Source organism: Rhopilema esculentum, chromosome 21 (assembly GCF_057945365.1).
Source record: "Rhopilema esculentum isolate cy_ngs chromosome 21, ASM5794536v1, whole genome shotgun sequence".
Taxonomy (NCBI): Eukaryota; Metazoa; Cnidaria; class Scyphozoa; order Rhizostomeae; family Rhizostomatidae; genus Rhopilema; species Rhopilema esculentum.
In genome coordinates this window covers 4537592-4561494 of record NC_142835.1, presented here as the reverse complement: position 1 = coordinate 4561494, position 23903 = coordinate 4537592, and the positions used below count along the sequence as shown (strand labels likewise).

The 23903-nt window shown below is 35.5% G+C and overlaps 2 protein-coding genes and 1 long non-coding RNA gene across 6 annotated transcripts; 1 reads left to right on the top strand and 2 right to left on the bottom strand.

Moving 5' to 3' along the window:
* The first annotated feature begins 356 nt into the window (after window positions 1–356).
* On the top strand, window positions 357–4796 carry LOC135684957 (uncharacterized). Its single transcript, XM_065200672.2, has 7 exons — window positions 357–512; window positions 790–903; window positions 1243–1348; window positions 2287–2420; window positions 2891–2983; window positions 3709–3783; window positions 4629–4796. The coding sequence occupies exons 1-7, from the start codon at window positions 462–464 to the stop codon at window positions 4794–4796; spliced, it is 741 nt and encodes a 246-aa protein (XP_065056744.2). The 5' UTR covers window positions 357–461.
* Window positions 4797–5467: 671 nt separating this feature from the next.
* LOC148957589 (uncharacterized) lies at window positions 5468–11784 on the bottom strand. 3 transcript variants are annotated; one of them, XR_016145165.1, is made up of 3 exons: window positions 10548–11784; window positions 9896–9974; window positions 5468–6421 (listed from the first exon to the last, which is right to left on the bottom strand). It is a non-coding gene; the product is annotated as an uncharacterized LOC148957589 (long non-coding RNA). The 3 variants fall into 3 exon arrangements; XR_016145167.1 differs by having other exon boundaries at window positions 11121–11776; XR_016145166.1 differs by having other exon boundaries at window positions 11133–11775.
* Window positions 11785–13547: 1763 nt separating this feature from the next.
* Window positions 13548–23894, bottom strand: LOC135684955 (uncharacterized). Of its 2 annotated transcripts, none has more exons than XM_065200670.2 (6): window positions 20640–22509; window positions 19456–20079; window positions 17218–17352; window positions 16595–16726; window positions 15243–15374; window positions 13548–14509 (listed from the first exon to the last, which is right to left on the bottom strand). In XM_065200670.2, exons 1-6 carry the CDS (start codon window positions 20689–20691, stop codon window positions 14280–14282), a joined length of 1305 nt encoding a protein of 434 aa, XP_065056742.2. In that variant the 5' UTR covers window positions 20692–22509; the 3' UTR covers window positions 13548–14279. The 2 variants fall into 2 exon arrangements, with proteins under 2 accessions (XP_065056742.2, XP_065056741.2); XM_065200669.2 differs by lacking the exon at window positions 20640–22509 and adding an exon at window positions 23542–23894 and having other exon boundaries at window positions 13551–14509.
* Window positions 23895–23903: the final 9 nt, after the last annotated feature.

Here is a 23903-nt window from a genome sequence, read left to right as displayed (position 1 = left end):
CTTCCATGTTTTCGTCTTGAGACCTATAGAAATTTTATGGTCGATATTTTTTTGATTTTTTGGCGTACATAAAAGAATTCAAAATATCAACAACGTCTTGTGAAAATTTCATGGAAATAGCTGCCGTATCTTTTAAATGAGAAAGATTTCAAAAGAGTCTATCCAAATTTGTTGCATAAAATGTTTTAGAAGTTTCGAAGTGTGTCTCAATACTTTTTTTGAACGTAAGTTTACTTTAGAAAACTCGACTCAGCCGTTGCTTGTCGAATGTTTGAGCAGGATTCGCTCTGACGCAAAATATTATCACGTGATAATGCCAAGGTTACTACATTGATGAAAAGACGAAAGATATTTTACAAATGCAAAGAGGACACATATAAATACAGAACAAAGAACTTCTTAACTTGAGTTGAGAAGTCTCAAAATCAAATTACAACAAAAATAATCCCACAATCAGAAAAATGTCGGACGATGATACATACGACGACGACGATATTGAATCTGATATCGGAGTAAGTATTGCTATATCTCTCACGAAGAAAATTGAAAATATCTTGTTTCAAAATAGCCAATATTATAGAAAAATATCTTTCAGATATTTTCTGTATCCATTCTTTTTTTATAATGATTTGAAAGCTTGTTTCTTAAATTCATTTTATCAATTTTTCAAAACAATTCAAAATTTCTGAAACTTTCTGAAAACTTTCTCTGAACCTCTGATAAAGGCCTAAGCTCCTCATATTTTAGCAAGATGTAATAGGTAACACAAACTTGTATTTTTCAAAACAGTTTTATGAAGGTGAAAGAGATGAAGACGGAAACCGACATGGATTTGGTACAGCACATTTACCGAATGGGGATATTTATGAAGGGCAATACGTTAGAGGAAAAAGACAGGGAAAGGTACTAGGGAATATTTTTGCAAACATTTTTTCAATAATGCGTAAGTTATGGCAAAAAAGTTGAAAAAATCGCTATAACTGCTGCATTTTCATACTTTATTAAAGAGTTTAACCTCCATTTTAAAATCAATTATGCATGTAATTGCCATCTCAATATTATAACTGGATTTGATACCTAATTGCGTTGTATGTTAATTCACAAGGCAGAGATTTGATGGTGTTGTTTCAACTTGCTGCGACGTAGTGAATTATGTAATTATAAACTAAAAATTTGTTCTCACTTCTATCTCTGCATCACTGCAAGTATTGATAAAAAAACAAATTAATTTTGATATGGCAGGGCGTATACAAGTTCCACAACGGTGCAAAATACGAAGGAGATTACTTCGCAGGAAACAAGCACGGCCTTGGGATCATGACCTACCCGGATGGCTCAAAATACGAAGGTTTAGTTGAATCTTTGCCAGTAAAATTCAAAATTTTCTGAAAATTGTGTGAGATATTTCAAAGCAAATGTTCTAAATTCTTCCTAAAACAAAGGTTTCGCCTGACAAATTCTTGTCGAATGAAACTTCCCATAGGCTGTTTCATTTGGATTTTTTATGAAATTTTGTATAATTCTTTTGCTATCAAACTTTCTGCACCTTTAAACGAAAAAATTGCAACTTTAACTTTTGACTCAAAATTTACCCAAAATAATTCCCTGTTCAGCTTCAGAGGCAAGTGTTGACCATTCAAAAATTGATTGGGTGGAGGAGGCCAACCCCCTCCCCCCATCCTCCAGGATACGGGAGACGTGACAAGTTGAGTCGACGGACATTATGAGCAATTTTTAAACGAAAAAGGAGCAGCTTTTGTCATTTATTGGATAAGAGAGCACCAGTCTACAACAGCTTTTCATAATTTATATTATAAGAAGTAACAATGAATAAACTCTTTGGAAACAAAAAGCTATTTCTCTTGAAAGTAAAAATGCCGGCAAATGACTAAATTTTCCCCTGTTTTTTGCCTTGTTTTAACGAATTCTTTCTATATGGCGGTTTATACAAATAGTTTTCAGAGACTGTTGTTGAGTTGCTGATTATTGACCGAATAATATCCTTGAGATGCATTCAAATATCAACGTTGATTCGTTTTGATAGCAGATTTTCCCAAGAACAAGAATCAGAATCAACCCACCAAACTTTGAAGATTAACAGGAAGCCACTCAATTCTATAAAAAATCTAAAATTTATGGAAATCTTTATAATCTCGCTAATATTTTCCCCCTGAAAGACTCAAGTAAAATAGAATCGAATGTATAAATTGAAATGAAAAACAAGTTTCCTGGGCATCAGCCTTCGATCTACAAAATCACTGGACAAAGTTGAGTATCAAATTGTAGGTTCATGGGAGAACAACACAAAGCATGGACAGGGAATTTACGCATACATCAACGGAGACATTTACGATGGTTTTTGGGTTGAAGACCAAAAACATGGACGAGGGGTGTACAAGAACAAAGCAACTAATGCCGAGGTAAAATCAACTAAGCTCTTGCTGACATTGTTTGTGTAAGTTTAGCGTTATGTGTACAAAAATAGATTGGTAACAGTAGTATGAGTACTTGATAAAAAAATTTTCTCCTTTGTCACATTTTTGCTTTCTCACCAGCCAGGTTACTAGTCACAGTGGATAGGCACAGTGACTCTCATGCAAAATCCGTTAAATTTGTTAAAATTGGCAGAAAAGCTTAGAAACAAAAAAATCAAAGTGATTTGATAGGGGAAGTGCATGAACTCAATCGGCTATATCTCAAACCTATTTGTTATACATTCGATTGCTTTATCACGTGTAGATCTATTTTACAATATAACTACAGATTATATGGTCCAAATTCAAAACAACCCAAAGATACCTTTTTATGACATAATTAATTTACTTCTCTGTGTGGCATGTAAAAGAAAAACTTGCCAATAATCTCTTGGTTTGCGCTTCGCACCTTTCAGATCTCAGGTAAATGGGAAGATGGAATTCTTCATGGACCAGTCAAGATATATTATGATGGCTATTATTTTAAAGGAAGGTACAATGACAATCTGGTAAGTCAATTCAGCATCTTCGTGTTGTGAAAACCTATTAAATATATGATATCTTCAAATTATCAATAGTTATATTGAATAAAAACTCAACACAATAGAGTAATTGGAGCTTAGCTGGAAGATTTCATCAGCAATGAATGTAAAGGACGGCGAATCTACATTTTTGTAGTAAATCGTCATAAACATGGCTGTGAACCAGAAGAAGGTTATCTAGCGATGCAGCAGTTCTAAGGAAGGCAAATGAATACGTGTATAAAGACTTAAAGAGTATATAAAGTGAGAGGAATAGAGGTGCTTGAATTTTTCTTCTTCCTGACAATTCGTAGAGAGCAAACCATAGATAACTTACTTAAACTCCATTTCTAAGAAACTTTTGTTCAAAGGATACAAGGAACATTTTTAGAAAGGCAAATAGGTCACAATTTCATCTGGAGGAACATTTAGGCCTTCTTAACTGTGGATAAATACTCACTTTCAATTAATCGGATAAAACAACAATCAAGCATGGATTCCGTCAAAATTTAACACCTAAATGATAGCTGATTTTGAAATTCGAGTTCCGAAAACATTGTGACCCCCAAAATGAAGGTACAGGGAGCATGAAGGAACCCATGCGGTATTAATCTCCTTTGGCTTCCTTAAAGAATTATCGCCAATAGAGAGCCTTGCATATTTTTCAGTGCCAAGCTCCCACATTTCCACCTGTGGAATTTCTTCTATTGCAGCTGCACGGCAAAGGGAAATTCACTTTTCCACTTCTCGGAGTAGAGCAAGTTGGGCAGTACGTAATCACCAAAATAGTAAGTGCTGAGGGAGCGCTCATTATTTAAAGAGTGGCTGGTACCGAAGAAAAATGAGTTGGGTAAAATAATTTTTCCGACAGAAAATGGATGGGTGGATGTTTTCCTACCATCTTTTGAGTTGAGTAAGAAGATTTATCGGACAAGAAATCATTTTCCTTGAAGTACCAACCTCTTTCTAAATAATGAACGGTCCCAAATATTGTTTCGCATAGTTTGGAGCGATGTTTGACAAGTCAGGCAGTTTCTTCGTTAGAGGTTGCAATGTACTTTCGAAGCCAAAACGTACATTGTCTTTACATGTATTTATTTCATTGCATGAACTTGGAAGGTCGATTGGCCTTCTTCAACACTCTCGGCAAACTTAATAAATGTATAACCCCTGACAGCGACTCAAAGTGCAGTGTTCGTTAACAGCTGTACAGAAACATATCCTGCTGCAAGAAAGTAGCAACAGTTATCACTTCTCATTCTTGATCAAAGGTGTATTAATTTAGAATTCAATGAATGTTGGACGACTAGCTCTGGATACTCGCAAAGTTTTACCGTTTTCGTGTCTACTTTATGAATATTGGTGAATGGAGAAACATATTCATGTTTCGAAAAGGAATCATACAAAAAGAATCAAAGAAAAGGAAAATAAAAACTGCACATATTTTTATAAACATTTACCTAATCCGTAATTCAGTTCAAACGATATACACTTAGTAACTGGAAATTTAATGAATGAATGAATGAATGAATGAATGAATGAATGAATGAATGAATTAATGAGTGATTGAATGAAAGAATGAATGAAAGTTGTTATTGACATTTTCATTGCAACAAATTAATTCCGCAAACAGGTTGCCAAAAAAACAGACGAGCAAGAAGATGAGGGAGAGTATTTTGTGAAGGAGAAACTTTCAATTTGGAGATCGACAGCTACACGGCCAATCTATGACGAGGAGGAAGAGGTGGAAATGGAGCAAAAGCCCAGCTCTTCGTCGCGAAATATGAAAAATTCCGTCTAGAAGTTGTCAACAGAGAGGGAACAAGAAGCTGTCATACAGAATGCAACATAAGTCATTTGTTACACTGTGCTTCTAAGAAATATGTCAAAACGTTTACAGAATTTCAGATTTTAGCAAAAGTTCCTGGTAAAGGTTGCTGTTGGATTCATACTCTATAGATAAATATTTATGACTCAAACTTCTGGAAGTCAAATTTCCTTATAGTAATCGTCCATCACCTTGAAGATTAATTCGCTAAAAAACCAATCAGGCCCAGCTTGGTTTAAGCGTTAAATTAATAATTTTTCCAACATGAAACTGCATACATTATACAACAAGATAGCATCAAATTTACGTAGCAAAATTTCTGCTCTTTATTTAACTTAGGTAGTGAGATGATTTAAAAAAAGATTTGAATTTTCCAAGGCATGGGGATTGCTTTAGAGCAATTAGAAAGAAAATAAAATCTCGAATTTCTCTGTGGTAGAAAGTTCTATGGTAGTTCAATAAGGTTGTCATTGTTACTTGCAAATTATTTGTTTGTCCTGTATAAAGATTATGCATGTCTCTTTAAAAGTCAAACTTTTCAGACGGAGAGCTGCTTAGAATGGTAAAAGACAAAGAAAAATTTAATTTCATTGTTGCATTTCGAAAATCAAACACTAACATAAAAATTTCTGGGCAACTGAATATTCATTCTTGATTAAAAAATCATTTCTAATAATACCTAATACAGTGCATGCATAGTAAGACTCTTTTTTTATTAAAACCGACTGCATCTCTAATATTACACTCTTGATATAGTTCTAATTACTATAAGTTTTTTGAAAATTGTAAAAAGAATTGTAAATATATATGAGAAATGACGTACACGCTGTGATAATCTACTCTATCTCTATACGAAAAACATTTGCCTTTAATTTCAAAGACAAAAGCGGGCCTCAATATTTTTTTGTTGAGAAAAAGCGCTTCTTTGCAAAGCAGAGAATTTGCCACATCCAAATAAGCCCAATCAAATAGAAGGCGGTGCCCCCTATTTTGATCCACCAGACTGTCGTTGCTGACTGCAATACCAAGAAATCAACGTATGCACCAATTCCTACTCGTACAAATGCAAACAAAATGATGAAAATCGCATCATTAACTTTGCTAAGCTTCGTATCATATGCTTTGGCCTCCCTTAGAAACCATCGTATTTGTAAAAACGGATTGGTGAGTTCGGATCCCCATACAACCGCAACAACTTCAGACGCAGATTTGCCATGCAACAGCACCCCAATAAGCGAAACAGCACTAATCACGTGATGCGCCATCATGGTATATCCCTCAGTTTGCATCACAGTGCACCAGATAATATCAAAGATGAAATACCCGGCGCTAATTATGAGTGTTATATTTTGTAATGATGTATTTGGGTGGGCAAGAGTGGTGAAAGGCCAAGGCCCGGTTATGAGTGCCATGACTTCGACGAGTTTTGTAACTAGCAGCGAGTGTATCATTGCAATAATGCGACAGTTCCATTCAGAAGTGTGCATATGATTCACCTTACATAACGCTAAATACGCCAATGCCCATATTAAGGAGCTGCCACAAACAAACCACAAACAGGCAACCATACTATCGTTCTTTCATCCAAGAAGGCGAATCTAAAAGCAAAATAACAAACATCTTTTTTAGAATAAATGTTGGGTTTTACTTAGCACAAGAAAGATTGAGCCGAACTTTTGAAGAAGAGACGAATTTCGCCAAGATTATTCGATGCTTATTAAACGTTCAATGCTGATGATCCATCCATCCATCTACCCATCCATCAATCCATCCATCCATCCAACCACTCATTCATTCATTCATTCATTCATTCATTCATTCATTCATTCATTCATTCATCCATCCAGCCACTCATTCATTCATTCATTCATTCATTCATTCAATCATTCACACATTCATTCATCAACTAATTCATTCATTCATCAACTGATTCACTCATTCATTCATTCACCTATTTGTCCATTTATTCATCAACTGACTGGTTCGTCCACACCTAAAGGGCAGATGACTGAATGAGGAGGGTACGAATTTAAAATTAAACCAGTTTTGTTGCTACAACTGCACGACCTACAGATAGTCTACGAGATTTAACTGAATCAGGTGTTAATGCACTAAACTTGCCTAGCTTCAGAATTGGAAAGAACAACTTACATTTAAAAGGCAGCTTTCAGCTTTCAAGACAGACAGATACCGACTGCACGGGTTTTTCTATCTTCAAACAAGGGTCCACTGATGACAAGTCAAATTATAGAAAGATTGTTTCCAATTATGAAATGTATTCCTATTTCAACGAAAACAAACTGATATTATCAGATCAGTCAGGTTCTCAAATACTCTGCTCATGTGCACGAATGATTGGTACCTTAATACCGATAAGTGCATCTTTATGGCAGCAATTTCTATTGATCTCAAAAAGGCTTTGACAAAGTTGATTATAATATTATGTTGGGTAAACTCAAATACTATGATGTTAATGGCAAGGAATTAAGATTATTCTTACCTTGCCGAATAACTAGTTTCAAGACTATAAACTGCGGAGTTCCTCAGGGATCCTGCCTTGGCTCTTCTTATTGTTCTACATTGTTAATATTTACCAACATGCTTAAAGCATTCCCATGTATCTATGTATACCAATGATACTACAGCAATCCCTGTGAAACTCGAACTCTCTGGTGAATTGTGAAAATGTTCGAATTACAAAATGATTGATTAAAAATCTAGAATTTTGCCACTGCTATCGCTCAATCCAAGTTTTATAGCCTTTACACTATGAAGTCGCTAGTACGCATTCTATTGATGGTACGACACGGGGAAGGCCCGAATTTAGTCTTCTTTTTTCCGGAACAAATTTGATAATGAACACATGACAGGCAAAAATTACAATAACCTCAATTTCAAGAGAGTTTACTGAACAAAAGTGTATATACATATAGCCAGCTTGTATCATAAGCTACACAAAGGGTTTGAACAAGAAATATCATTTTTTCTCATGGGACTGACAAAATTGTTCGAATTATGACAAATTCGAATTAAAGGGGTACAGATTACAGTGATTTTATAAGGGTTTACTAGGAGATTTTCAAGGGACCTGAGAATTTTGTTCGAATTAGTAAAAGTTCGAATTGGACGAGTTCGAATAATACAGACTTGACTTCAGTATCTATTTTGCACCTAATTCTGTTTCTAAGATAAATGGCGCAATTAATGCTGATTAATATGAATTGAAATGGTGATTGCAAGGAAACAAACTATCATTAAATGTTGCAAAAACTGGGGAGTATGATTATCGGAAGCCAAGGTAACTTGAAAAAATTAGCTTCACCTGACTCAGTTAAACCACAGTTCAAAACTGAGAACATTTATATAAAAACGACTGTGGGTATTTTGTACCAAGGAGTTCAAGTAGATCATCATTGAAATGGTATTCCTGATTGGCTTCATTGACAAGTAAGACTTCCAGAGATATGGCATATTACAGTACTCTTGAAGGTATATGCGTGCATCTACTGTTAGACAAATGCACAAGTCTCATGGAACTTAAATTGAGATATTGCTGCCCTGTTTGGGGTCATGCTGGTGAGAAATCTCTTAATAAACTTAGAAAGCTAAAAACAATGTTGATATAATAGTTACTGAAAATTTATATCATCAGTCAGCCATGCAGTTCATTTGTATTCTTGGATGGCCCGCAGTGAGAGGGTTACTTTATCTTGACACGCTTAAAATGATTTTCAGATCCTTTAGCTGTTAAGTGCGTCTTAAATGAGCGACATGTTTACTAGTGTTAGGAAACAACCTCTCGCATACTGCCAAATTCTAGCATAATCTTTAAAAGCCTGCCAGACAGTATTGTGATACAGGCAAATTCAGATACCTTTTACAATGTCGAAATCACCTTAGTAAATTTTAAAATTTTAATGTTGTAGTTGACTGGGCAGACATTTGTATGACCCAAAGGGTTGTTAAATGTAAATGTAATGATGATGAAAAGTCCATTGTTTTGATTCAGCTGGTCAAAGATGGTTTTAATTCAGAGGAGGAATAAAATAAAGAGAGCACCTACACCAACGCAATTCCAAGAAGGGCAAGTATAATCCCCTTGCGAATTAATTCAGTAACTTTTACATAAACTCTAGTTTGATAGATGATACATCTCAGAATGATTTCTGATAAAGTAGATTCGGTAAAAAATAAGAAAAGCAGTTGGAAAGCAATGCCTTTGAACATCCATATAGCAAATTTAACACTTCATCCTTAAAGTTTTTAAATATAACATAAACAAAACTGGCTGCATATTTAAACAGAGAATTATTGATTCTGAAAAATGGAAAACAAGGTTTTATGATACAATAATGACAATTGACTGAAAAAAGCATGAACCAACTTCACATTAGACTCAATCATTGACAGTAGCAGATCTCTCTTTTGCTTTACTGAAATATTTATAGTTAATAAATTTAACTATCTGCCACATCCAAATAAGGCTGATGCCATAGAACAGAAAACCAAACATTTTAATAACAAGTATAGTCTTATCAGCAAAATAAAACAAGTAGGCAAGTCCAGAGCCAAGACAGACTCTTGAAAATCCAAAAATCCCAACAAATATAAAGTCATTTATCATTCCACATCTAGTATTGTATTGCTTCAATTCTTTCAAGAACCATCTGATTTGGAGAAACGGATTTGTAAGCTCTGAACCCCAAAGGGTAACCGCAATTTCTGCTCCAGAATGATTCAAGTATAGCCCACCAATCAGAGACAAGATACTAATCACATGGTGGATAAGCATCAAGATTCCTTCTGTTTTCATAACAATGCACCATATCAGATCAAAAACAAAATAGCCTGCACTAGAAATAAGAGCAGCATTTTGGAATCTTGTGTTCTTCTCTCCTAGGTGTTTGAATGGATTGTCATCTAGAATTATTGCTATATTGACAATCCCTACAGCTGTCAGTGAGTGTGTAAGTGCCACCAATCTGCAATTCCACATCAAAGACCTAGTTTTATTTGTCTTCAGTACAACAAAATAAAATACACTCCAAGCAGATACAGACAGGAGTACATACCAAAAGCTTGCTAAGTAACTATATGTGTCAACCATCTTTTGCTTCCTCTATGCCAACCAAATGAGCAATTTTGAGCTTCCTGTAAAAAGGTATCAATGAACAATTTTCAGGGATTCAGAATGAGAGACTTTGGCTTCATTATGGCCCATCCCAATATATCTACTACAGGACAGCACATTCAAATAAATATTCAAGGGGTGTTCTAAAAATTTTGGACCACTTTAGGAATCTGGATCGTATCAACATTAGAAGATTAGTCTATATAATAAATCTTGGCTAAAAACAGTGTTTGATAGAAAGTTTATTTAAGTTTGTATGACTGTTTTTGTCTGCAGCCTCTAATTGGATAAGTGAATTTATCATTGGCTAACCATTACAGTGGATGGATGTATATGGTAAAAGAGCAAAGAGCAAAGACCCATTGCCAAGAAACTTTAGTAATGCTCTTTACAATGTTTGAAAAGCACCTTTCCAAAGAAACATAGAACTAAATTATCTTCTTTGGGGTCATAACAGTAAACTAATTGTTGATGTGTTAAAATTCTGAGCTTTCGAGCCTGCAGCATTTTTGGAAACACTGCAATTTCCGTTTTGCAAAATTTGCTTTGCTAAAGAAGAGAATGGAACAAATTTTTATATTTCAAAGAAGTACCTTGTTGAAGTGAATTGGCCACCTAAAGCAATAGCCTGCACCAGAACCATCCAGTAGCCACAAGTTGAAACAAATTTGCCATCAAAATTTCATTTTAGCTTTCGTTTTGGATCTACTCCATAAAACATATTCCGTAGACCAAACTATCTTAAAATGACCTGGCTGAGTAAAAGGTGCAACACCCCTTTAACGCACACACAAATACCCTAGCATTTTGTCTGCCCCTACCTATCTTTATAGATCAGAGTGAAAAACGTTCAATATAAATGTATTCATGCCTACCCTGAACTAGTTAACACAATGTGAAAATTTGTTAAAAATCAGTACGCCATTTTTTCATGACCAGCTTTCAAAAAATACATATCGTTTTTTATTTACTTTTATCACTCTCCGATTATTCGATTTGTGATTCGATTTATTTAGGAATTAGGCCGAATCCATCACATTACATTACATAGTGTACAGGCCAACTGTGTTGGCCACCTGCTGTAAGCTCACAACACATAAACAAACATAAAGTTATCAAAAAACGTCTAATGGAAGTTGAAAACTTTTTGCAAGCATCGTTCTTACTCTAAAGGTCACCTGGAGGCTCTGGAACAAACGAGTTTTGTCCTTTCCCCTTCACTTCCTCCACCAAATTACCGCGTACCATTCAGCACCAGATTCATCCCCAGATTCATCCCCAGATTCATCCCCAGATTCGAAAACTTGCTTGTACTGCTCGAAATGAATCGAAATGACAATGATTAGCAAGAAAATATGTTATTTCCAGAGTTTCCTTTCTATTTCCACTCGATAAAAATTTTTTCTTGCCAATTTATTCTTGATGTTTTTAGCGGGCCTAGGCATGCGTATTTTCCATCCCCAGATTCATCCCCAGATTCGCGTTTTGTATAATATGGGTCTAATAGCAGCATGAGAGGTGTCAAAATGACAATAATTCGAGAGAATATGTAGCAATATGCGGTTTTCCGTCAATTTCTACTAGATAAATGTCACTTTTCTACCACTTTGTTTCCAATGTTGCTTGTTGGCCTAGGCAGTACTTTTCATCCCCAGATTCGCGGCCACAGGGATACCAAACGACCACAGGGATACCATTGCCAATATTTTTCCATCCCCAGATATGTATATCCCCAGATTCGCGTTTTGTATAATATGGGTCTAAAAACAGCATGAGATGTGTCAAAATGACAATAATTCGAGAGAATGTGTAGCAATATTACGATTGAAACTGCTTGTACTAATGTATCTATTATAATTATAAATTGTTTGTACTGATATGTATCTATTATAATTATATACAAAACGTAACAAAACTGGGAATTATATACAAAACTGATTATAAAACAAGGCTTAGTTACCGCAATTACATAAACTAATCAACATTTTGGTTAAAATACATTAATATTTAAAAAAAGAATTAAATCAAACATTATAATCGTATATATTTTCAATAGTAATATTGCTACACATTCTCTCGAATTATTGTCATTTTGACACATCTCATGCTGTTTTTAGACCCATATTATACAAAACGCGAATCTGGGGATATACCTATCTGGGGATGGAAAAATATTGGCAATGGTATCCCTGTGGTCGTTTGGTATCCCTGTGGCCGCGAATCTGGGGATGAAAAGTACTGCCTAGGCCAACAAGCAACATTGGAAACAAAGTGGTAGAAAAGTGACATTTATCTAGTAGAAATTGACGGAAAACCGCATATTGCTACACATTCTCTCGAATTATTGTCATTTTGACACCTCTCATGCTGTTATTAGACCCATATTATACAAAACGCGAATCTGGGGATGAATCTGGGGATGGAAAATACGCATGCCTAGGCCCGCTAAAAACATCAAGAATTAATTGGCAAGAAAAAATTTTTATCGAGTGGAAATAGAAAGGAAACTCTGGAAATAACATATTTTCTTGCTAATCATTGTCATTTCGATACATTTCGAGCAGTACAAGCAAGTTTTCGAATCTGGGGATGAATCTGGGGATGAATCTGGGGATGAATCTGGTGCTGAATGGTACGCGGTCACCAAATTTGGCGCGTTTCTTCTTGCTATCGGAATTTCATCGGACAACCTCATTTTGCTATACGAAAGCGAGGCTGCAAAGCTCAGAATATCAAGACCACATCAAGTTCAGAATATTCGTTTCGAAAAAGTAAAATGACATAAAACCCTGGTTGTGGTTGGTTGTTAAGACCATAAAAGAGGGGATCAGTTCAATTGAAAGCAGAATAAAACAATAGAGCTTATTTGCAGTTTTTTGTTATGGGTCTTTAATTTGCCTTTGGGTCCCTAACTCTCAAGTTTGCGTTAGAGCCAGAGTTGTTGTGCAGGGGCTGAGCCCCCCTTTCTAATGCCAAAATCTAGCAAATTTCTACTTTTGCTATCTTTTTGCAACATTCTGTGCAAAAGCCCCCCTTGTTATTCATTAGCACCACACCACTGGTTGGAGCCCCGGGTGGGAGAATTTGGAATGGTTATCTTAGTGAAACAATACAATCAATTACATATGGATTCTTTCAAATCGTCAGGGCGAAAATCATAGCAAATTTATATATATCATTAAGCAGGCGATATCAGCATGAAATGTGAAAATCTGGATGTGGTATGTGATTGACACGGTCTATTATTGGCATCTGCGTCATGCAAAACGTATGGTGAGGTAGGGTCGCCCGCTCTATCGCTACATTTTTTTCAAACAACAATGGTAAAGACATCTGCTGCTAGATGGAGCTGCCATCCTACATTTATTGATAAAATCTGAAAAACTTCACGGTAAATGCCGGGGAAAATACCAAGTTCGCCCCGGCATACTGGGTATTTTCATTATCAAATCACTTTTTAAGTCAGTTAATCACAAGATTTTCTTGGCTTGGTGGATGGCCTATTTTGCGTCTCTTTTGCACGCATTAAAGCGCTCCTGTTTTTATCGACTTTGACAAACAACTCTAGACAGAAAATACAGCAAAATCTTCACTCTTAAAAAGATGTCCAATTCATGTGCATTTCATTGCTTGACATATGACTAGTAAGTGATTTTGAATGGAGTAAGATAGAAAAACAAATTAATTTCTAACGTGTCATATTAACAATGAATTTACAACTTTAAAAATAATTATAACATCAAATTAATTCATGTTTCAAGCAAAAAACACGTACTAATCGTTTTGTAATTGAGGAGACTGGATATTTTAAAAGCCAAAGCGAGGTTGCGAAGTATACACACTTAATACAAACTCTCCAAAACAAGAAAACATTTTCCTTATAAAGTCATGTAATTTATCTCAAATACAGTAATAACAGTTCATTAAGTAACAGACCATCCTTGTTTTGACTAACTTTAAACATATTTACCAATGGGAGCTTTCAATTTATATTGCAGACTTACTTCATTATAAGAAAACACGTCTTGCCATAGCTGCAAGATTGAATCTAACATCTCCCTCTTAGAGCAGGCAGCAATCTAAATTCCACAGGGAAACGGCTCCATTAGAAAAGAAAAAATTTTGCTTTCATTCTTTAACTGGGAGCATCCTAAAAGATTCGCAGCCTTACCGTGTTGCATTAGGTAAAAATAAAATGCTACTGCTTATTAGTACTTAATGTTGACCCCAAGTATGCTGTTGGACCTAAATTCACTTCAGACAGCAATGACAACATATCATATGGTTCTTTACAGGAGATATGTACATTAACATGCTACAATGTCCTATGCTTCAGCTTCACCATCTTCTTCTTGAATATTGTCATTTGTATCCTTGGTAACAGACTCGTCTTTTTCAGAGAGTTTTGGAAGTGAGTCTGATTTTAGACTCGCTCTTGTTTTGTAACCTCGGTAGGAGGCCTGAATTTTAACTGCAGCCTTTTCTTGATCAACATCGTCATTTTCCTCTATCTTTTCACCTGTCGCTTCTGAGTCATCTTTGGTAGGTTCATCATCTGCAACAAAAGCCACAATTTTGAGAAAAAATAAGCAAATATGATCGTATTTCTTAAATTCTAAAATTCTAAAATGTTAACCTTTGAAATAATATTACAATATAACTTCTACTGTATACTGTGATAACTTCTACTGTGATAAAGACCTTCCTGACGAGATAAATAAAAATATTCTTGAATTGACCCTAAATTTCATCCACAAAACTGGTCGGTTTAATTCAGCCCATTCTAAACTGCTGGAAAATTAGAAATATGGCCGAGCTCGCTCTGTCAAAAATCTGACACAAGTCACCATTATAGTTTTTGGCACAACTTTGGCTCCCTAGTAAATGCCGCAATATGGCAGAATCACACATTTTCATCTTTTTATCGTGAAGCATAAATAAACCCTTGAAGTTCTAACCCTTATATAAATCAGTCTTAGATAAAGGATCAGCTGATATTGTGAATTGTTGGTCATAATCAAAGGTCATGTCTTGTCAAAAACATGAACAGGTAAGTAAAATGCGAAATCGTGAATAAGAAAAGTCCAATTGTACTACGATTTAAGCACAAAATAAAGGTTTTCACAGGCTTTTACTTCGTCGATTAAGCTTCGACGATTAAGCTATTGGGGCTGTTTGAAACTATTTAAAGACTTGCACTGTCTAAAGACAATCATTGTTTGAAACTTCCAAGTACAAAAGTTATAATGCCCAGAGTTTAAAATGCAGTTATAATAGCATAAATTGACCTGTCTTTTCAGCAGACGCCTCTTGGCTTTTCGAGGCCTTGATCGCCTCGACTTCTTTTCTTGCAACAAATCCACGGAATCCTGCTTGAATCTTTACTGCTGCATCTTCACTCCTTTTGACTTCCATATCATCTACATACAGACAAAGGAACGTTGTACTGGCATTTAAGCCGGGATTGGAAAATATCAATGCTGGGACCAACAAAACCATATTGCTTCTAACACAGTGTGATATTGACCCCATCTTTAGGGGGTGTTGTGCAATGAAAAGAACTGGGGTTTATCACTGAATACATCGCGAAAAAATAGAAAGCTATCTTGGCGTTGAGAAAGAAGCATGGACCCCACTAGTATTTAAGCATGACATTATACCTGTCCAGAAAATTATTAATTTCCAATAAAAAAGGGATAGTACCCCTTTTAACTTCAATCACCAAACGGAAGCCTACCAGATTTCCAAAACCTTACGATGTTTATCCTACAAGACTTATTCAGCGAGTGTTATTCAACACGTGAAATTTTCATGATTAATATAATATCTCAAAGATGAAATAGGAGTTTCATTAAAAATTCATTCTAGTGTCCAAAAACTTTTGGCAAAGGTCTTTATTTCGAAAAAATTTTTTTCGATAAAGCTAAAGAGTTTTGCGTAATACTATCACGTGACAGGTTTTCAACTTGTTATCAAATTCTACCATAAAACAGTACTCGGAACATGTGTACCCTGGGTAGCAGAGGCTCATGAATCCGGGGATAATGTATTGTAGGACCCCAGCGGTGGCAAACTCACTCAAAACAATATTTCTGTGACCAGTTTCGAACTATATTTCTGAGACTAAATAATGGAGACCCTGGCATCCAGAGTAGAACTGGAAGTACTCAGCTAAATTCAAATTAGTTAGGAAAAATTGATCACAGAATCTTTCTAGTTGAACTGGACGATATTAGCCTTCACACTTTATTACACGGATCAAAGTTATATCGTGCATTCTCCCACGTTGCTGACAAACTGGATGAGTAGGGTTATTAAACGCTTGAAAAGACATAACTAGCAGTTTCTTAAAGCTACTTAGAGGCTCATCTTCTATCGTTTACTCAATCTCCGCTCATTTAACGATTAAAGCACTTTTATGAGTTAAGTATCTTTGTAGTTGCTTAAGAATTATAGTTGAATTCACGATAATAGAAAAGCATTGCTTCAAAAGTTGATCCTATAAAACATTATATGCTGTTAAATGAGCACTTATCTACGTTATCAATAAAAATTGTATCATACAAGACTTAAAACATAAAGAAAAAAAGTAAATAAAGAATCTACTGAACTCATTAGCAACTAATTATGGTTCACATACTTTCAATATCTTCGGAGTCTTCTTGGGTTTTGGGATCTTTCATTGCCTCAACTTCTTTCCTTGCAACATACCCACGATAGCCTGCTTGGATTTTCACCGCCGCCTCCTCGCTTTTCTTGGCTTCCATGTCCACTAAATGACAATTAAAAATATTGATTACATGGCGATTTCTTTTTATGCAGCTTTGGATGTTGTGCAATTCAAATAAATGAAAAACATATTGTAAGATTAACGTGTGAAAGCTATGTTATAAAGTATAAATCTTAAAAATACTTGATGCAAAACGGTATTTAATCTGAAAAAGACAAAGTACTCGCGCTGAAAATTGCAACAGTTCTGTTAAAAATTGTCTATCAAAATAGAAGCTGAAAAAAATATCTGCGAGCAATAAGCTAAATTTCAGGAACATTTAGCAAAGTGCTGTTGGAACTTGATTAGCAATTTTGAAAAAGAGAGACAGCTGGTTTTCTGACTTAAAGCAACAATAAAGCATGGCCGATACCCTAGAAACATTTTCATTAAACCAAAAAACATTGCAATGGGAAAATAACAATAGCCATTCTCCATTTGAATCCCTGTTCTTCAAGATGTACATGAGTATTATGATATAAAATGCATGGTACCATCTTCTTGTATATGATCTTCAGAGCTTTTTGATGCTTTCATGGCCTCAACTTGTTTCCTTGCTACGAATCCCCGATAGCCTGCCTGTATCTTGGTCGCTGCCTCTTCGCTTGCATTTACATCAAGATCATCATCTAATCATAAATCAATGGCAATTTACAACAGAATATCAAGGATCAGGCTCATCTACATTGATATCAAGATCATTGAATCATAGATTATTATCAATATGCTACAGAAGATTAAGGATCGGACTCATCTACTTCAAGGATCAGGTTTATCTTCCTTGGTATCAAGATTATCGAATCATAAATCATTAGCAATATGCTACAGAATATTTAGGATTGGACTCATCTACTTCAATACTAAGATCGTCGAATCATAAATCATTAGCAATATGCTACAGAAGATCAATGATCAGGCTTATCTTCCTTGGTATCAAGATTATCGAATCATAAATCATTAGCAATATGCTACAGAAGATCAATGATCAGGCTTATCTTCCTTGGTATCAAGATTATCGAATCATAAATCATTAGCAATATGCTACAGAAGATTTAGGATTGGACTCATCTACTTCAATACCAAGATCATCGAATCATAAATCATTAGCAATATGCTACAGAAGATCAATGATCAGGCTTATCTACTTCAATACCAAGATCATCGAGTCATAAATCATTAGCAATATGCTACAGAAGATTAAGGATTGGACTCATCTACTTCAATACCAGTGGCGTAGCGTGAGCGCAGAACTTAGGCATGCGGTAACATAAAATATACGGCTATGTTGAATAAATGTAATGGTAATTTCAGTTTCTAAAAAATACAAGCGGTAATTAATGATAATCGTGATAGCAAATTTTGATTTTCAAAGTAACAAATCATTTGTACTCTAATTCTAATCAATCAAGGTGTCTATTCTTTGCATCAGAGGCTCCGACAGAGGTTGGAAAGTGAAGAGGGGCCAAGGGAAAAATTATCACCCATACGAAAGTTTTTGAAAAAAGCTCAATTGTTTAGCAAAACTTTTCAGAATAACTCCTAGTGCTAAAACTGCTTTGCAAAAGATTTTATTCTTATTCATATTCCTCAAGAAAAGGCATCACCTAATGCCCACCTAATGTAAGAATTTTTTATGCTATAATGAAGCTGGGGATTCCCGCAAGAAGGAGCTCTCCACATTGCGAAATTGTTAACACGCTGCAGAGCCTAAGCGAACAGGAACAACAGTTTCTGCTCATTTTTTACTCTCATAGTTAACTAAGATGAAAATAGTGAGCTGTGAGAGTTGTTAGAATTGAAGATGCTTCCATGTGTAAAGTTTCAGAAAGTTAGTCCCGGCAAATCATCATGTATTTAGCAAGGCTTGCGCTCAGGTCTACCGCATGCCCTGGTCCGTAAATTTTGACTATACTGGCAAGCCTTTTGACTTGAATTACGGAATGCGGATCATGACAAATAGACTCTGACCCCACTTTGACGAAACTTTTTCTCTTTTCAACAGTCACAAAGTAAAGAAAGGAAAATAATTGGATTTGAAATGATGTATCACGCAAAGAGTATTCGCAAAAAGCAGCTTATAGGTAGAAAAATGTTGTGGATTATCAAATATTTGGGAAGGCTTGCGCTCAGGCCGACCGCAAGCTCCAGTCCGGAAAATTCTCACTTCTCAGAAGCTTCTCTCGAGTTGCACTGAAGCTGCACTGGAGCATCACATGTTTCTCTTATTTTGGACAGGCGAAAAGAGTGATGTGGAGGGATTTCAGTTTTTCAGATTTTTCGAATTTCATAATTTTTAGCGATCTGTTTACTTGGAAAAATAGCCAATTTGGGGCCAATTGGCCTGTTGGCGCTACAGTTCACTGCATGCTGCTCATGACAAGAAAGAGAAGCCGTTTATTGCGGAAATTGTTATGCATTGAAAGTGTTGCAAGAATTTTAGAATTTGTCTATAAATTTTTACGCTTGCGCCGCAAGCGTAGCATACATAGACGCTACGCCACTGTTCAATACCAAGATCATCGAATCATAAATCATTAGCAATAGGGTACGTACAAAAGATCAAGGATCAGGCTCATCTATCTTGGAATCAAGATCATCTAATTGCAAATCAATACCCATATTCCATTGTGTTTAAAAAACAGCTAATTCTGTAATAAGCCTTAATCTCTGCAGATAGTAAAATGAGAAAACCTTCAGAAGTGAAACATTGACTATGCAACTTTCTAAGTTACCTTGCAAACTATCGGCTTCTTTTGCTACACTTTCATCGCTTTGCGTTGCCTTCATCGTTTCAACTTCCTTCCTTGCTTTATGTCCTCTAAAACTTGCTTGAATCTTAACAGCTGCAGCCTCCTCCTCTTTCGCTGCTCCACTTTCCTCTCCATCAACTTGCTCCGCAGGCTCTTCTGTCAATTTGTCTTTGGACAATCTTCCCTTCAGTTCCTCTCTTGTTTTAAAGCCTCTGAAGCCTGCCTGTATTTTAGTGGCTGCCTCCCCGTACTTAGGATCCTCAAAATCCTTCGTTTCTTCAGCTGTTTCGTTTTCAGTAACTTTCTCTACAAATTCCTTTGAATCTTCGACCGTAGCCTGCTTCTCTTCTCCTTCCTCACCAGATTGGAGATCCTTCATGCTTTTCCTCACCTGGTGCCCCCTGAATCCCGCTTGTATTTTCACCGCTGCCTCGTCCTCTTTTTGCTTTTGCTTTTCCACTTGCCTTGATTTATGCCCTCTAAAAACAGCTTGAATCTTCAGTGCTGCATCCGCTGTCGAAGGGTCATCCAAATCAATATCAACTTCTTCTCCTTGTGCAAGCGTTTCCATGTCAGCTCCTTTCTTCGCATCGTCTCTTCCAGTTTCTGTTAAACATGAATTATGCTCAAAATGCATAGAAAATAACCTCAACATCAATAATGGATATGAAAACTGCGTTATTTGAAATCTCTTGAACTGCGGTGAGGCATTTGGGACGTTCCAGTGCAGCTCAGGTGTTTTACATGACGAAAATTTCAATTTGCGTGTTTAGTCTTAACAACGCCTGGATAAATGCGGTGGAAACAGCGATACAAAATCTAACAAAAAGGTATGAATAGCATTTAACATTAAAGACAGCATCTAAGCTGTAAAACGATGATTTCATTCATGCAGTCAAACGAATGGGCAACTTCGAAGAGAGCTAAACCCAATTAGCATTGCTATTACCAATTATAATTAGCAAGTGTTGAAATTTAAGAGAAATTCTTTAAGTCAACGAATTGGTCTTAAAAGTATTAGTTTGGTAGGCAAGATGAAAAATCTCTATAAAGTTCAAGAATCAGAATACCTAATAGCAAGATAATCTAGTATCGCCAAACTTTAAATAAAATTAAATTGGCTTGAATCTGTTTACAATTGCAAAATTTTAGCAGACATGGTTTACCACTTTTCTCAATTGGTTCAGCCAATGCTTGATTTGATAACAGTCCTCCCATTTCAATAATTTTGCAGTGTAGCAGTTGTTCAGGTGCAAATTTCTTTAATTTACAAAGCAATTATGTAGTCATGATATCAAGCACAACAAACTATATGCTGAAAATCCCACAGAAAATAAATTAATCTGATTGTGGCAAGATTATTAGTTAATCTTTTGCATAACAAAATGACTTTTACTAATCCCTAGAGACCAAAGAATATTGCAAATCCAGATTTAGAGTACTTATTCCATACAATAAAAAACAAAAGACTTCTACGTATTAAATCAAAAATACAGTCTTTTCTTTTCTTGCCCCAGCGCTCAAGGGAATGGCCCTAGCACTTGAGGTAATTAATTGTAACTTTCTGTCAAAAGGCTGCTAAAATTCATATAGAGTGAAAATTGTTGTGAAATTTTACATACAAAGTGGAACTGAATTGCCATTATCATTGTGATTACCAGAGTTTCAATACTTCAAAAAATTTTTAGGCACTAAATTGGTAAAAATAAATCTTGCCAGAACCATTTCCATAGCTGGAAGGGACCTGTAAGAAAGGGCACTATGCCACTGAAAAAAGCAACTTTTCTGAAAGTCTGAAAAGAAAAACTCTAGGAAAAGGGGCATTTTCCTAAAAGTAACAGATGCATTTGCCCCTGGTGCCCCCCATTGAATCTCCCTGGGTTATAAGCAATATGGGTTAGAAGATAATACAATATAAAAAATATAACATAAGATACCTTATTCTTTGTTGATTTTGGCAAAGTTTTTTGTCTGACTTTGTCAATTCCAGGGTTTTTAAATTTTATCTTTTAAGGGGGCAATGTCTTTTCAAGCTTCTATGAAATGTGTGCTTTAGATTAAATCTTATTTGTCTGTCCCCTCTTTCAGAAGAACACAGACTTCAATTCAAGGTGTAGCTCTACTAGATTTTTAAGTTGATATTAATTAGGGGTTCCAAAAAGGAATTCTAAGGAAAAGATTCACAAAGAGAAGACAAAATTTATCTACAATTTAAAGAAAAACCCTCTGAGCTGCCTGACCCTGGTAGTATTTGAACAAGCACACTCCATATTCTGTATGCAGTGGTCATACCACAGGACTACAGAACAGACACTTCAATGATGAGTAACTTAGCTAGTTGCTTAGCAGGGGTGAAACAGTGTCAATTTCCATTTCATTGGTTGCAACAAACAATTGCATAGGTCAACTCTTATTTCTATTGGTTGGTTGTACTGCTGTAGAGGCAAGCTCAGCTTCTGATTTGATAAATCAAATATCACCTATGCTCGCACCAAAGACTGCAGAGGTGAAGTACACTCTGATTGGCTTACAAGATGTTTGCATAAGTCAAACAAGTGGTGATTGGCTTTCAAGAGACAAACAAGTTTTGGAATTTAGAAAATATGGACCAGATAAATACCTAGAATCACCACTTGCAAACTAAACAGAACGCATCTAATTTACTAGAGGGTGCTTTCTCCTCGATTAGATAATAAACTACTGAGAAAGTTTCCTCCTTCAAATAATACTAGACTGTTTCTCCTCTATACTCTGCTACTCTGTTATGTTTTTATATTAGTTAACTTCCTCTAACATTGTTTATACTTTTAAGCTTGGATTATTTCTAATTTGCAATAAGTGTATGTATCCAGTGGAATTTAAAATAAAACTGAACTGAACTGAACTTGCCTATAATGTACAGAGGCCTAGAGAAAGTCAGCAAAATAATGTCCTGTCTTCTGCATGTTGTTTGTATCAACAGGGGCAGACCTAGGAGGCACGTTGCTAAAAAATTTGCTAAAGATACTATTGATTGAAAAAATTCATATTGTTGTTTTAAAAATCTGACTTATGCTTTTTCATAGGTTGCTGCAGTCTGGATCTGATTCTGTAAACAGGGAGGTTTTGATAAAAGGATCTAAATGTTCTCATTTTATGTATTTTATCAAAATACATTGCCAGTGGTGGTACGTAACATGGGAAATTTCCTGATAGAATTCTTTCTAATGATATCATTATATGGAAAAGAAGGTAACCTAAAAGTATGTGAAGTTGTATGCTTAAAACAATATTTTATAAACATGCATGCAATGTACATCCTCTTAGTTTATGAGAAATATAAGTCTTGTGTAGAGCTTTAGCACAGAATTTCACTTTATAGACCAAGAAGCATAAGAATTTTTAATAAAGCTTTATGCATGAAAATATTATGTATGGATCAGAATGTATACTTTTGCACTGGAACAATCAAACTATTATATTATCATTCTTGTGCTAAATTTATTTGCTAAATGTATTATCGTTATTCTGGATGAAGTACCACACACAACATACATATTTAACAAAACGAATATCTAAAGAAACTGTAAAGTAGTGCACGCTACATAGAGGGCCAAACCTTGGGATTCTTGGGTATTTCTCCTTTTTTTAAATTCATTCTTGCCACTATTTAAAATGTATGGCTTATGATGAACTTATCTATACATGCAGGCTAAAAATTTCTGGTTGACACAGTCAATCTTAACAGCTTTATATCTTGTATCTTCAATCAAATAATATCCTCCTCGGTTGGGCTATAAAATTTAAATGCAGTTAGAGTATATCTCGTGCGCGCTCCCAGGAGACCCCCCACCCCCCTCCACACATACACACACACGCGCTAATGTAATGGCTAAAATTCACCTGCACCAAGTACACAGCAATTAATGAAAATCGAGCATGAGCTAATGCAACAAAAAAGTTTGCCGAACGGTTTATGCTGAAAATTTTTATGAGATGATCGGAATAGTATCTTTATCTGATACCTCTATAATTATCAAAATCAAAAACTAAATGCGCTATATTAAGACCAACTCTGAAAATACATACCGCCTCGAATTGCAACTTGACTTCTGAAATAATTTGCAGCGAATTCTATTATGTTTTCAGGCTGTTCTCTTAGCACCTCTCTTGCCAATCCTTCAAGCAAATTTTGGAAACCTGGAGGAACTTTCAACTTCGTCGGAGCGTATTGCACTGCCATTTTCTTTTAAAATCGCTAGTTCACAGCGTTACCTTGAATAAAACCTTTGCAATAGAATCATGCGACCGATTGATAAATGAATCTGTAAAAAAGAAGCGATTTCTGTAATTTGAAGTGAACTAAACAACTAGCAGAGACCTCTCTAGTTCATGAACGGTTTTCGAATGCAGCAACAGCAAAATTTACGTTGTCAATGGAAACACTGCTA

Bases quoted from the DNA above. Each gene is read 5' to 3' on its own strand.
- LOC135684957 (XM_065200672.2), top strand. From the start codon at position 462: ATGTCGGACGATGATACATACGACGACGACGATATTGAATCTGATATC. The intron at 904-1,242 runs GTACTAGGGAAT...TTGATATGGCAG, and splicing joins GAGGAAAAAGACAGGGAAAG to GGCGTATACAAGTTCCACAA. The intron at 1,349-2,286 runs GTTTAGTTGAAT...ATCAAATTGTAG, and splicing joins GGATGGCTCAAAATACGAAG to GTTCATGGGAGAACAACACA.
- LOC135684955 (XM_065200669.2), bottom strand. From the start codon at position 23,695: ATGGCAGTGCAATACGCTCCGACGAAGTTGAAAGTTCCTCCAGGTTTC. The intron at 17,353-19,455 runs GTAACTTAGAAA...ATTTATGATTAG, and splicing joins AGAAGCCGATAGTTTGCAAG to ATGATGATCTTGATGTAAAT. The intron at 16,727-17,217 runs GTACCATGCATT...ATTGTCATTTAG, and splicing joins AGATCATATACAAGAAGATG to TGGACATGGAAGCCAAGAAA.